The 14,880-nt window shown below is 38.6% G+C and overlaps 1 protein-coding gene across 6 annotated transcripts in view; it reads right to left on the bottom strand.

Annotated features, from left to right (window-relative positions):
- Positions 1–14,880, bottom strand: part of MAGI2 (membrane associated guanylate kinase, WW and PDZ domain containing 2) — a 764,477-nt gene that overhangs the window by 109,310 nt on the left and 640,287 nt on the right. For all 6 annotated transcript variants that reach the window (XM_064444109.1, XM_064444078.1, XM_064444093.1 and 3 more), the window contains one exon: positions 11,395–12,030. In XM_064444109.1, the coding sequence (XP_064300179.1) occupies positions 11,395–12,030 (636 nt within the window). The remainder of the gene's footprint in view (positions 1–11,394; positions 12,031–14,880) is intronic.

The raw sequence follows: 14,880 nt of genomic DNA, 5'->3' as shown, positions 1-14,880 counted from the left end.
TACTGATGTAATCACGGTTGAATTACTCTGCCAGCTTTTTTCCATCTTCTTTTAGTAGTTCTGATATTTATTCCTGAGAACATTACAGGTTAAATAGTGTGAGGCTTAAGAGCTGTGCCAAAGAGCAGCTGGGTCTTCTAATACACTATCCCTCTAGGAGCATATTTACAAAATAAAAAGGAAAAAAGTTTCTCCACCAGTCATTTTTTTCCTTAAGGAACAGATTAAGGTGTCTTCTGCACTATTTCAGAGATATGATAGTGGTTATACGGCAGTAGAGAGGCACTGCTTGGCCCCAGATGCCTAAAATAATCACATTTATTGAGAACAAGTTTAAAATACAGGAACTATTTCACATGGATAGTAAGAAAAATATGTTGACTTTGTATTGACAAATGTATTTAGTTAAGCTATTAGAATATACACAGATAATACTGCAGTATTTCCCATAATCAGCAAACCTTTCCTATGATGCCAACTAATCCCTGAAGTATTATTTAATGACTTTTTTTATTCTTTAAGAAAAACTGTACTATTATTATTGTTATCATCATCATAATAGTTCAGCTTTTAAAAATATTAACAAACTCTGCTAGGGTAAAAACCAACTCGTAGAAATGGAAATTAATTGATAAAATGAATTTAAAGATCATTAAAGTATTTTCTAATTCAAAAAGTTTTGAGTCTGTGCTTCTATTCATGCATATAGAGGCTTTTTTTAATTACCACAGAATCTCTAGAACACAGAAAATGCAGTAAAAATGCTTACATTAGAGAAAAAAAATTCTAAAAAGTCCATTAAATATAATTTGCACCTAACTGAAATATAGACTAAAATTAAGGTGACCCTAGGAATGTGTGAATAGAAAGCTCGCCTTCTTTTAACTCATGGTAATAAAAGGTACAAAATAAATAAAAGTCAAGATTTTTGTCATTTACCAAACAGGAAAACTGCACAGTATGTTTCTTATACACTGGAATACTGTTCCAAGTTATGACAAATCTGGCTTTGGAAAGCAATTTATTTCTTTTAGAAATCTGTTTTGACACACTTGGGAGTCAACTTTCAGAGTTTGTGCCTGACAGCTTTGGCTTCCATGTCCTTTTTTATACTGTAATCTGAAGGTGACACTGCCAACGTGTATGTATCCTGGTGTTGGTTTTGATAGTGTTTGAATTATGAGTCACCCAAAGGCTTCCTGAGAAGGGCAGTGTTGTATTTAATAAATGTATGCTCTTGGTCGATAAAAAAAAAGGTTGAGCATTACTCATAGAGGGCAAGTGTAGCCATTGTTAAAGTCTTTCCTTCTGTTTTTAAGAATGTAAAAGAAAATTGCTTAAAGAATTGTACAGGGGTAAATACCTCATCTAGAAGACTAATTTAGTTTCTGTGTTTTTACTGGATGGGCAAATTGTAGGAGCCAAGAGAGTTCTGTGGCTCTTGTAAATGGTTTAGGAAGTGCCTGAAAATCACGCCTTCCCGTCTCCCCAGTGCCGTGTCTCGTGTCTGTAGCACAATAGATAATGTACTCATTTGTTTCATAGTGTATTAGCTTACTTTATTACTATAAAATATTGCACTATATTACAAATCGCCACGTCACAACGTCTACACAATGTACTTTGACAACAGATTTGGAAACCCAACAAATGTTGTTTAATAGGACATTACATTATACTGAACCAACAGAAACATTGTTCAACACATTTAGACTAAACTTTAGACATGCCTCAGTACACAAGCACAGGTTGTATGATACTTTTTTGTGTTCGGCTCTGTAGTTCTCCCTCCTTAGGCTGAGATCTCCCAGATCTCCTCTGAGGAAGGCTAGATTCACTAAGAGCCTAGACTATGGGCAATTAGGAAAAAACCCAAGTTTCTTCATGCCCCAGTATTGCAGAAGGTTCTCCCATGTACCATGTTTGGGAGCTATTTGGCTTCAAAAGCTGCCATTATTCACCGAGATACAGAGTCCAACATAACCTGGCTAGTTTTCTGACAATATTGCTTGTAAGAACAGAGGAGAAACTTCTCTGGCTTGGCCAGATTCCAGTGTAGGCAAGCCAAAAAGTCTGTTTTCTCAAACAAACTGTTCTTCAATTAGTATTAATTGAAAAACTAATATCAGTAAGACTGAAATCAGTCTGCAGTGCTGCCAATAGAGCTCTTGGGTTCTAGCAGTGACGTGGGTTGCAGCTACCAGACACAAATGTGCCCTGCACTCCTCAGCAGGGACAAGAAGTTGCCTGTCCTTAAGGCAGAGTTCCTGCAGCTCTGCAAAAAGCCTAGGTGCATGGCAAGTCTCTGTGTAGACCTAATAATGATAATGTCTGACTGCTTTCTGTATGTAGCCTCACCTTGGGCATAAGAATTTAAAGGCAAAATAGCCATTGGAGCAATGCTAGTTACCTATTTATGACATGCAATGATGAGAATCTATGTCTATGCACTTGTATTTCTTTTTGCTAAAAGGTCTTCTAAAGGGACCTATTTCTCCAGTGTGCAAGCTAACTCCCCTTAACGTCTGCAAGAGTTAGGCACACACATCCCTGGGAGAAGTGTCCCCATAAGTTTTAATAGAAGCACTGTTCAAATTTAATACAGACCATATAAGCCTACATTAGAAAACAGTTTCACCAAAAGTAAAAGTACTTTTGAAACAAAATGTTTGCTAATAGTCATAAAAAACCTATGCAATATATGTAAAAAAGATTTATCTAATGCTTTGCAAAATTATCCACAAATGTACCACACAGTGCACAAACATTAATAAGAAAGAAGCAGCAAAACCATAACACTACCACTTTGAAAGGCAACACAATTAATACTACTTCCATTAATACAGTGTAATAGCTACTAATTATTATTGATGTCTATTTTTTCAGGAATCCATATTCATTAAGGATGTCTATGGCTACTTTTTCTTTTATTCGGAAATCTGGAAGCAATTGCACTGTTTCACTGCTAATCTGAGCTATACAAGAAAATATATGAAAGTCTAATCAGTGTGAATTTTAGGATAACTGGTCTCCTGCCATGGCTCCCTCTGCTCAAATTTGTCATTCCCTGTGCTACTGAGAGGTTACCATTTCTCTTACTAACAAGATTTAGATTGAATCCCTTCATAAACTAAGCTATATATGTAACTTTTTTTTAGTTTACCTGCTATAACATGTAAAATATTTATTAAAATACATTTTATACCAGATGATTACAACAAGATGCTTAAAAAATATTTCAAGTTAATCCAAAGTATAAAACATTTTCAATGCGTAGGACAAAAAGGATGTAAATAGTTTGAAGGTTACTAGGAGAGTACATATCTCACAGCTAAAAATACGATACTCTGTAAGGTGAGACATGCCTTGTAAAAATGATTTTGGAAGGCCATACTTCCAGGAGTTATGTTAATATAATAGCAGTATTTCTTGCATGGGAACAGTGTTTTCTAAAATCTTTCAGAAAATTTACTTCTGGAATTAACACAGGAAAGACAACTGCGCCTCTCACAAGGCTGTTATGAAACTATCTTGCACAAAATATTGATTTCTGTGTAGGGAAGGTAGGAAGGGACAAGTGGCCAAGCTTGGAGGTGAGGAAAAGGGCAACATGACATCTAACAGCAAAGTCAATGAAGTGGACAAGGTAGCATGCCTCATAACATTTTTGATTATTAAATATTTCTGGCATTACTAGATAAGAACAGCAACAAAAATGAGCAAAAAATGAAACAACTCAAAAGTCAGCATAAGAAGGATACATTTACAGGGAACTAATGCTGAGGAAACTGCTGAATTTAAGATGTCATATAAAAGCTCATAATTTTGAGATGGAAAGGAGAAAGGTCAGAGACGAACCTTTGTTTTCCATCAGTTTTAAAGCAGACAGACCAAAGAACAACAGAGCACTCCATAGAGGGATGACAAGGCAAAATGGTGTGATAAATCAGAAAGAGAAAATTGAAGGAGGATATTTTAGCAGCATGTGGGACAGAAGTTGTTTATGTCATCGACTTCTAGGTATCAATGGTTCACATGGTTCCTGTCAAATGAGTCAGTGGCTCACTACTACGTTCATGTGCACATTCCCTTTGTGGAATCAGATGTCCCTTAAGCTCACAAACAAGAGATATATGTGCCATTTAAGAATACAGCAGGGATAAAAATGCAGATGTTGCCAAATGGATCTAAGTTCTTCTCAACATTAGAATACTCTCAAGAAATGGGAGAAAAGGAATCAGGAGCAAATGTACAGTTGGAGTAACTGTCTGGAGAGGAGAAAGTATGGCAGGAAGCAGGAGAACTATCAGACCTTGTATCTCCCAATATTTCTTGTCAGAAACAACAAAAGAAGCATAACTTGATGGACAAAGTAAACATGAACAGACTGTAATTAATTCAGAGTACCCATAGGAAGCAACTAAACCAAGAACGGGTTCCTTTAGGAAGAGACTGGAAGGAAAAAATTCACCAGTGTCTCAGGGATGTAAAAGACTAGAGACAGTAGGACGGTAGAAAACCTCCGTAAGTCCCAAATCAAAAACCTACACTATCCTCCTAATAATTTTATTTCTTCAAACCCTCAGTACTGTTGGCTAGGAAGTCCTGAACTGGGGATGAGTAAGCCATGAGATACAGGGTCTCCAGTTCGCACCAGGTACTTTCTTAATATTTTGAATGAAGAACTGCAGAAGCAGAGTCAAAGCTCTGAAGACCTCAGAGGTGGGCTGAAGTCATGGACCCAGGAGATCAGAACTGCCTGGGCCAGACTAGAGTGATGGTGCTGCCTGCAGCTTTATGTTGTGCAGCTTTCCCAAGATAGAAGACAACTTGGAGAAAAAGAAGCACAAGCTTTCCTGATCAAAGGAAGTGAAAGACATCTTCTAGCAAGCCTGGACAAAAAAAATTCTCTGTGGTAGAGACGTAAATCTGAGATCAGTCCACAGAGGGGGCACCGAGACTGTAGTGTTCCTTCCATTGAAGTCTACTCATTTTGAGGAGCTGGAATATGCAGAGATTTTGTAATGAAATTTCTGGCTGTTTTAGAAATTGCTGATGCTTCGTGTGATGTACTGGTATCTGTTAGCAGTCTTAAGGAGTTATAAACTTCTGTTGGGGTTTATATAAAATCTGAGAAAGATACTCGGATATCCTTTTATTCTCACAGTTTTATTCTAACATCTACGCAGTTAAATTCTCCTTCCTCATCTTGACTGTTTGTGCAGTGCATGGGCCCCATGCTATATCCCATATCATGCCAGAGTAAAACTGGCTGCTGGCTTATTGCAGTCCTATGCCAGGAGTGGGCTAATAATTAACCAGTATGGACAGTACATCAGTCCTCTGGCTCTGTTTTCATAGAATCATAGAATCGTTAAGGTTGGAAAAGACCCTTAAGATCATCAAGTCCAACCGCTAACCTATCACTGCCAAGTCCATCACTAAACCATATCCTCAAGCACCACATCTACCCTTCTTTGAAATACTTCCAGAGATGGAGACTCCACCACTTCCCTGGGCAGCCTGTTCCAGTGCTTGACAACCCTTTCGGTGAAGAAGTTTTTCCTAATATCCAACCTAAACTTCCCCTGGTGCAGCTTAAGGCCATTTCCTCTCATCCTATCGCTTGTTACTAGGGAGAAGAGACCGACCCCCACCTTGCTACAACCTCCTTTCAGGTAGTTGAAGAGAGCAATAAGGTCTCCCCTCAGCCTCCTCTTCTCCACACTAAACAACCCAATTCCCTCAGCTGCTCCTCATAAGACCTGTTCTCCAGACCTTCACCAACTTCGTTGCCCTTCTCTGGACACGCTCCAGCACCTCGATGTCCTTCTTGTAGTGAGGGGCCCAAAGCTGAACACAGGATTTGAGGTGCTGCCTCACCAGTGCCGAGTACAGAGGCACGGTCACTGCCCTACTCCTGCTGGCCACACTATTGCTGATACAAGCCAGGATGCTGTTGGCCTTCTTGGCCACCTGAGCACACTGCTGGCTCACGTTCAGCTGGCTGTCAACCAACACTTCCAGGTCCTTTTCCTCCAGGCAGCTCTCCAGCCACTCTTCCCCAAGCCTGTAGCGTTGCATGGTGTTGTTGTGACCCAAGTGCAGGACCCGGCACTTGGTCTTGTTGAATCTCATATTGTTGGCTCTGGCCCAATGATCCAGCCTGTCCAGGTCCCTCTGTAGGGCCTCCCTGCCCTCCAGCAGGTTGACACTTCCACCCAGCTTGGTGTCATCTGCAAGCTTACTGAGGGTGCACTCAACCCCCTCATCCAGATCATCAATGAAGATATTGAACAGGAATGGCCCCAACACTGAGCCCTGGGGAACACCACTCGTGACCATCCACCAACTGGGTTTGACTCCATTCACCACCACTCTCTGGGCTCAGACGTCCAGCCAGTTTTTAACTCAGTGCAGAGTGCACTTGTCCAAGCCGTGAGCTGCCAGCTTCTCCAGGAGGATGCTGTGGGAGACAGTGTCAAAGGCCTTACTAAAGTCCAAGTAGACAATAGCCATAGCCTTCCCATCATCCACTAAGCGGGTCACATTATCATAGAAGGAGACCAGGTTAGTGAGGCAGGACCTCCCTTTCATAAACCCATGCTGGCTGAGTCCGATCCCCTGGTTGTCCCGCACGTGCTGCGTAATGGCATTCAAAATGATCTGCTCCATGACCTTTCCCCGCACCGAGGTCAGGCTGACAGGCCTGTAGTTCCCTGGATCCTCCTTCTGACCCTTCTTGTAGAGGGGCATCACATTTGCTAGCTTCCAGTCATCTGGGACCTCCCTGGTTGACCAGGACTGCTGATAAATGATGGAGAGTGGCTTGGCGAACTCCTCTGCCAGCTCCCTCAGTATCCTTGGGTGGATCCCATCTGGCCCCATGGACTTGTGAACATCCAGGTGAAGGAGGAGGTGAAGGAGCAGGTCAGTGACTGCCACCTCTTCAACACCTGGGACTTCATTCTGCATACTGTCTCCATCCCCCAGCACAGGGGCCTGACAACCCCGAGGATGACCAGTCTGACTATTAAAGACTGAGGCAAAGGAAGCATTAAGTACCTCATCTTTCCTGGCAAGGTTACTTTCCGCATCCAACAAAGGAGGATTAGTTTCATACTAACAGTCCCAGTTTCTCAGAACCTGTTTGGATTCCACCATTTTAAAATAACTGTCTAATGTAGGAACTTTGTCAGGATCCCACATTTTGCATTTAGTTTTAATGCTTCACCCACAGCACTTGTTTAGGCGTTGACATAGCTTCATTAGTCCTGGGTTGTCTTCAGGTTTCCTTAACAACAGTATTTCAGACATTGTCTTGATGGATCTGCATTTGAATGTGTCAGTTCTTTTTTAGGCAGGAACACTTCTGGGGCTGGGCTCCTGTCTATAGGTTCATATATTAAAATGGTACTTTCCAAAAGAGATGGCATATGTCAGGTACTTGGATAGCTAATTTAGTAGAACATGCCAAAAACAATTTTTGGTGTCCTTATTAGTGAATATTTTGCTCTACATAAATTTGGGACATAGTGCTTCAACCACTTAGTGCTTTTTTCAGTGGTTCTAGACTAATGCAGAATTTCTACTCTATCAACATTCAGAAAGACTGATTTTTGAGAGCTCTTCCACACCATTCCAGCAGCCTATGCTCAATGCAGACTGCTGCAGAAGCTGAGGATGAAGTGTGAAGGCTGAAGCAAAGCTGGAAAGGGGTAAATCTGTTTGGGTGACAAACATTTTCATATCTTTTTCATCCCTTCTTTTTTACTATTAATTTTTTCTTTTTTTTTAGGAAAAACTTTCCCAGAATCTTTTAATTTTATCTTTTTTTTTTCCCAATATGAACACTTCCATCAGCTTATAGTTATCAATGGCAACTATATTGCAAAAAACCCCAACCTATCAGCAAAAACAGATGCAAAGAAATTGAACTAAGCAGTGCATCTGTGTTTAGCAAAGAACCTGATTAATAAACAGAAATAAGATTGTAAGATCTGTAGCCATAGTGTATCATAGTTGTCATCTAAAAAAGTGCTGCCTAGTATTTTCTTCTTACAATGATATTATTTCAATGATTGTTTTTTAATGAGCAGGTAAATTACTACTTCTTCTTTAGAAGTTTTAAAACAAGTACACTACAAATTCAGTGGGACTTCCTCCAGCTGGATGGTACCCTATGACAAGTCTCTGTCTGGTGTTGGTTCAGTTTTCTTTAGTGGCCGCTTTAAATTTGAGTACTGCTATTCCCTCCATATTTTTGAAACATGCAGGCCCTTCCTTGCCCTGCATACTCTGGCTGTTGACCTCCTAAGCTTGGGGGACAATGGCTTTTGAAATGCTGTAGAAGCATACTATATGCATGAGAGAGCATTTTTTCCTGTATAAGAATTTTTTTTCCTATAGTGAGAATACATCTCAGCCGATGTCGATCTGTTTCTTGTCTGCAATGTAGATAAGATTGCTGGATGAGAGAGAGAAATTAAGTCACTTACAAAAAAGGATTTTCCACAGTGAACTATGCAGTCAGGCCATATTCAAATCAGAGACAGAGTATGTTACAAGGCAACACATAACCTTATGCAAAACACAGCCTTCCTCCTCCACATGCAGGAATAGTACTTTGGTACTACCTCTTAAAAATGAAATGCTAAAGACAGGATGCATAGGGTAATGATGGAAGAGAATGGTATTATCCAAGTGCCATTACACATTAGAGATAATGAAATAAAAACTGGATCCATGAGTAAGAAGAAATTATGCCTGCTTCACCGGTGTCAGAGACTAAATATTTTAGAATCATAGCAGGTTTCTAAAAGCACTAGAATTTTGTTTTGTGTTCAGATTATCTCACACGACCAAATCTTATCATCTGTTTCTTATTCATAAAATGTGGGATAGACACATGCATCTGAATCAGTCATCCTCAATTCCCTTTATAGCCAGTCGAGTAGAATACATGCTTTCAGGGTACGTCTGACTTATTTGAAACATCTACATTGGAATGACATGAATTTCACCCCAGAAAGGCCTGTTTCTGCCCAAAGACTATAAAAGGAGTCATGACGACCAGCATAGATATAATTACCTGCACTATAGTTGTACCTTTGGTCACATGGATTCCCTCTTCCTATGAAATTATGAAAAAACCCCCAGGTTGTCACCTTAAAGCAGTTCTCATATTTCTGTTAACCTATGATTTAGCCATCTGTCAGGTAGAGTAGGTTTGTCTCACACACTGTATTTTTTATTTTCTTTTTAATCACTCAAACAAAAAAACCTTTTCTTTAATTTCAGAGTCTAACAACCTTGCATTAAGGTATATTCCTTATTTCTGATTTACAGAAATTTCTGATAGTCAGCTTTCACTTGTTCTGTATCCCAACATTAAGTTTAATCACTCTGTAGAACTTCCAAAGAGTTGCCTTAGTCTTAGTCATTGTTTTACCATGAACAAAACATGCTTTCTTTCTCTTTGCATTCTCTACAGCAACCAACCACCCCCTGCCCCAGCAACAGAGGGTTAAGACTCAGGAACAGGTCACTGCATTTGGGCCTCGTGTTTTGTGCCAGCTGAACTAGGGTAACTATCTGTACCTCAGTGTTTGGCTGGCAAAAGGCAAGATGGTGTAAATTTAAACTGCTTTTTTTGAGGGTTGATCTCAATGCAGATTCTCCTATCTGCCATAACGATATGTAGGAAATAACCACAGTGCCGTTACTGTACCAGAACTTGTTAAAATATCAGGTTGATCAACTTGTTTTGATCATGAATCGATACTCTAAGAAGAAATTATCTGAGAGAGAGGAATTATTCTCATGGGCTTGAGTATGTTGCTGCTTCAGGGTTTTTTCTGCTACTGTCCTGCACTGATTGCAGAAGTATCCATTTTCTCTCTATTGCTACCCAGGCTTCTTCAGCATACTGGATTTCACACTCCACTTCTCTCTGAAGATTGGTGTTCTGAATTGTTTTCCTCTAGAGGGGGATCAGCTTGCATTTTTCAAAATAAAATCCTGCCTTTTGGGGTTACATTAACCCTTCAAATCCCCTCTATACTCTTTTATTTTTACTATGCAATTCTCCCTAATTTGTAAGTATCTTCAGAAAAAATGTTGCTTACTCCAGTGTTCCAGTTTCTTAATGGATGTTAGACAAAACCAGATTTAATACCAACTAATATAGTTCTTCCGCAACAATTAACTTTCTCCAAGGTTATATACTATAGTGACACCAATTGACCTTTACTTATCACTCTTAATTTGGTTTCATTCCAAAGAAATGTCAGATTCTGTCTCTTATAAATCATTGTTTTAAATACAGATATGAAAAGTACTTTATTGACTATGTGAATCTACAGATATTTAAATCACCCTACGTTTATTATTTTTGCAATTTTATAAAATGTTACTATATTTCTTGTTCTAAGGATTTCTAGGTTTTCTAATGACTAACGTTTGGCATACACAAACACTAAAGCTTTTCTTCCCAACCTCTGCTGTTCAGAAGGAAAGTAATCATTTTTTTTTTTATAGAATCCTCTTTCGTTTTCTTTTGAAGTACAGAGTAACGTACATTCAGTGACACATGAATGCCTTTAAATGAACAAAGATATTTGATTAAAGAAATTAAAATATTATTTGCTTCAGGTAATAAATAGTGATGGATGCTCATCTCAAATCATTGAATAAAAAATAGTTTGACTAAAATATTAAAATATATTAAATTAATTATCACTATCAAGGTATTAGGACTTCTGTTGTTATTGCTTCCTTACAGATAAGTCCTGACTCTCCCCTTCCGGTGGTGTATATTCAAGCTTACTGTGTCAGGCTGGCCAGAAAAACTAAGTTGCTAGAAGCTATTTTTTTAAAAAAGACAAAAGTTATTATGGGTCTTTGTTGTCAAGAAAGAAATAAAACAACTTTTGTACAATACTTTTACAATGAAGGAAAAGGAGGGAAAATTGCTTGTCAAAACCAATAATCTTGTAAAGGGCTAACAGATTGCTCTGATTTTTATCTACCTTAATGAGTCAATATATACAATTATATCTAAAGCTTGCAGCACTGCTTTGGGACTATAAGAGTTTGCTGCAGACACCATACAAAATATTATGGGGTGAACGGTCTGGAACTGCTCTAGTTCTATCCTTATACAGAGATGGGACCATTGACACTAAAAACAAAAAGGAATGTACAACAAACTGTTAGATTTTGCCTAAGATACTTAATTGCAGACACAGTTTTCCAGAACCAATGGTGTTATCTCCCGCAACACGGAAATTAATTTCCAATCTAGCACACACGGATGTAGTGAGTATATGTATGTCTTATGTTTTAGAACCTTTTACACACATTTTCGTAATTGTACAGACTTTCCAAACTTACCTCCTCTATGGATAATCAAAGAAGTTTCACTTCCAACAGGACATTCTTTAAGTATATCCACTACTTCTGCATGGCTCAGGTTCTGTACATTCTGCTGGTTGATCTCAACAATGAGGTCACCTTCACACAAACCAGGACATCCCTGAATGTCTAGAATTTGCTTCACCCTCTGTCCTGTAGGACTGTCTGCTATAGTGAAGCCAAAGCCCTGGGCCCCTTTCACAATGGTTAAGGTCATGAGTTCAGCTTGGGTGGCCCCAGAAGAAGCCATTGATACATTATCATCATGGGCAGGTGGTGGGAATGTGCTATCAAGCTGACTATCTGCTGGAATGGAGTGCAAGGAGTGTGGTGGTCGATCTGTTACATCTGGAACAGACTGAGAAGTCCTAGAAATGTATTCCAAATAAGTTTCATAGTTATGTCTTCCATTTACCACTACCGGAGGCCTCTCCATTACTGCAAGGGGTGGCACCATGCTGTTGGCAGGATCTTCAGGATCAAAGGGCAAAGGGTATCCACGACATAGCACCAAGTTGACACTCTGACCAATGGGAACAGACTGGAAGAGTTTGACTACATCTGCGTGAGTATGTCCAAGGACACAAACTTCATTAATATAGACAATGACATCACCTAGAAAGAGAAGAAAAAATAGTGACAACATGAGACCACTTCAGTTACTGTATATGCAGTGCAAATCTTTTTTTCATGAGATAGAACTTAGCTATAAAATAAAATAAATTAGATCAACATACTGACTTAAATAATGGAGTCAAAAAGTGAAATTTGCCTGTGAGCATATGTAACATAAATAGAAAATGACAGTACTATTTCTTTTCCATGGAAGCTTAGAGCTGGAAAATTAAGTTGGATCCAGACATACACATTTTCTTAACATTTCTTCCATGTTTTTTAATCTTCTTGCAGTGTAGTCCATAGATTACTTTTTTATAAAATACAATTGAAGATTTTTTGGAGGGTTGGTTTTCAAGAAATACCATTGTTTGGTAAAGAGTAAAAGGAAAAAAAAACCCACGAAATAATAAGCACTCGTGGACTGTGCATAAGAAAATACTTTTTGCATTGATCATGATATTGACAGTTTCCTACTAAATGTCATTACTTGCCACCAGACATCCAGGACTACTACAGTCATTTCCTACTCTAGGCATGAACTAAACAGTATCTGGCATATCGTAGAGATGTTTAGTGTCATTTTCTTGTAGCCATGATGGTTCAAGGACAATGACAGGACAAACTTTGTAGAAAGGTGTAATAGCTCTTTATTGGAGAAATCTAGGCAAATGCTTGCAAACCAGTTTAATATTTCCAGCTAAACCAGCTGGTCAAATAGAAATAAAGATACTACCTTTACCTTCAAATATTGTCTCATGTATAGTACAGAGCTACCAGTCAGAGCATATATGAAAGCCAAATACTTTAAGTCCACAGGCTATTTAAATAGGGTGTCCACATTGCTCATGCACCAACCAGCTTCTTTTACTGAAATGTTCAGAAATAACTTCAAGTTTTTTCTTGTTGTTAGAATGGATCTATATATTTATAGCCACAAATAATTTTTTATGGTACTGTTAAGGTGCATACTAAAATAAAAATAAGTAATCAGTACAAAAAATATTCAGACTAGTTTGATGACCTACAGTCCATTTCCATTTTAATAAAACAGTTTGCATCTTTATAACAAAGCAGAAGGACATTTGGTTAGAGAACTCCACAAGTTAAAGTGTTTTTCTAAGTTAAGATCGTCTTATTATCCTACCATTAATCAGGAACAAGAAATCGTTTATACAGACAGCACTGTGAGTTGTCTACAGGGTACGCAGTTCAATAATTGACCTATCATAATGTAATGTTTTTTAATGGTATTTGAAAATTCAGCAATAAAATGAGAATGATTTAGGGAGGATGAGGTGGTTTGTGTGGAATTGCTTCAAGTGTATTTATGAAATTATGTCTTTCAAGTACTTCAATCAAAAGATCTAATCAAGCAAACTGAGGAAGAAAGAGCATCATCAAGGTGCCAGTGCAAGGGCTATTTCTATGTGACAATGAAAGGCAAAGGCTGTTATTATGTGAAAATGAAATGGTCAATTCCCACATGATCAGCCTGTCTAACAGCCTGACAGTAATAAATTGCATATGCACAAACTGTGATTCAGAGAAAGGCAGGGAAAATATTCTGGAGAGTTTGTTTAAATGTTTGTGAATCTTATTCACAGAAACCTTAGGAGCTGCAAATACTGCCTCAAACGTGCATCATAAATAGATTTCAAACCATAAGCAAAATCAGTAAAGTCACTTCATAGGCAGTGCTGAAAGAACTCCAATACTTCTGTCTCAAGCAGAGAAGAGTAAAACAGTTTTCAAAAGTCAAGATTTAAAAAATAGAAATAATGTATTGTACTAAATTGTGGCAATGGCTGCAATTCATTGTGATTTGCTCATGCCCTGGTATAGAAAGAGCTTACCTGCATTCTCATCCCTGGCTTCCGCATTAGCAGTGAGGCTGGCATTGCTCATAATAGGACTGATACTGTTGAACTGAGACCTCTTCAATGCATGCTCCTGTTTCAGCAGCTTATGCCTTAATAATACCCTTGCAACTTTTTAATCCATGCAGTCTTTATTTCCCTGAGTGCTGGCAATGCAGATATGTGGTGGGAGGAGACCAATCTGTTTGTTCATCCTCTCTTGCAATACTTAAGCAGGGTGCAAAAGGAATAATGCATTTATTGTGTTGGGCAAGTAAATAATTGTCTGTTTTCACCCCTTCACTTTTTGCATTTGTATGGGATTAGTTATGACATAAAACTAAAAACAATATGTTCTTCATAAATCAGGAAATCAGGTAAACTAGTTGACATTACATAGGTCTCCAGTGAAAAGAAATTAGCTTATGCACAAGAAGAGCAGTCAGGAAATGTATAGGCCAAGTAGCTCCTTTTCCCAGTCACTAAACAAGCAAAACTGAGCATTAGAAAGTCTTGGGTAAGAACTCCTCCTTCAAATAACAACCCTGCATTATCCCTCACAAGACAGCAGAAAATTCTTTAGCATTTCCTGAATCAATAGTTTTAAAGGTCTTTGTGGTTTCGGAGGTATAACATGAATAGTATGTCTAGACACACTCTGAATTTGTAACTCACTCACAGTTGGATCATTTGGGACCCATAATGTTGTACTGTCATATGGAGAACATACATCTGAAGCTTAAGAGGAATGGGGAAAAAAGCATGAGTTACTAAGCTCAAGTCAAAGAAATAGCTACAGTGGTGTTAAAATGGGAAGAAACAGAGTTTCATATCATGAGACATGAAGGAGGAATAAAAGGGGTTAATTCCAGAAATTCTTCAAATAAATCTCTGGACTGTAGAAGTGTCTCCAAATCTAACTCAGTTTCCAGGCTGAGTTCCTCATTGCTGACACAGAGGGAAGTACTCATCATTGGGTAGGAAGAGAGAG

This window comes from Phalacrocorax carbo, chromosome 1 (assembly GCF_963921805.1).
Source record: "Phalacrocorax carbo chromosome 1, bPhaCar2.1, whole genome shotgun sequence".
Taxonomy (NCBI): Eukaryota; Metazoa; Chordata; class Aves; order Suliformes; family Phalacrocoracidae; genus Phalacrocorax; species Phalacrocorax carbo.
Note: the sequence above shows the minus strand (reverse complement) of the source record. Positions and strands in the feature narration are given on the sequence as shown.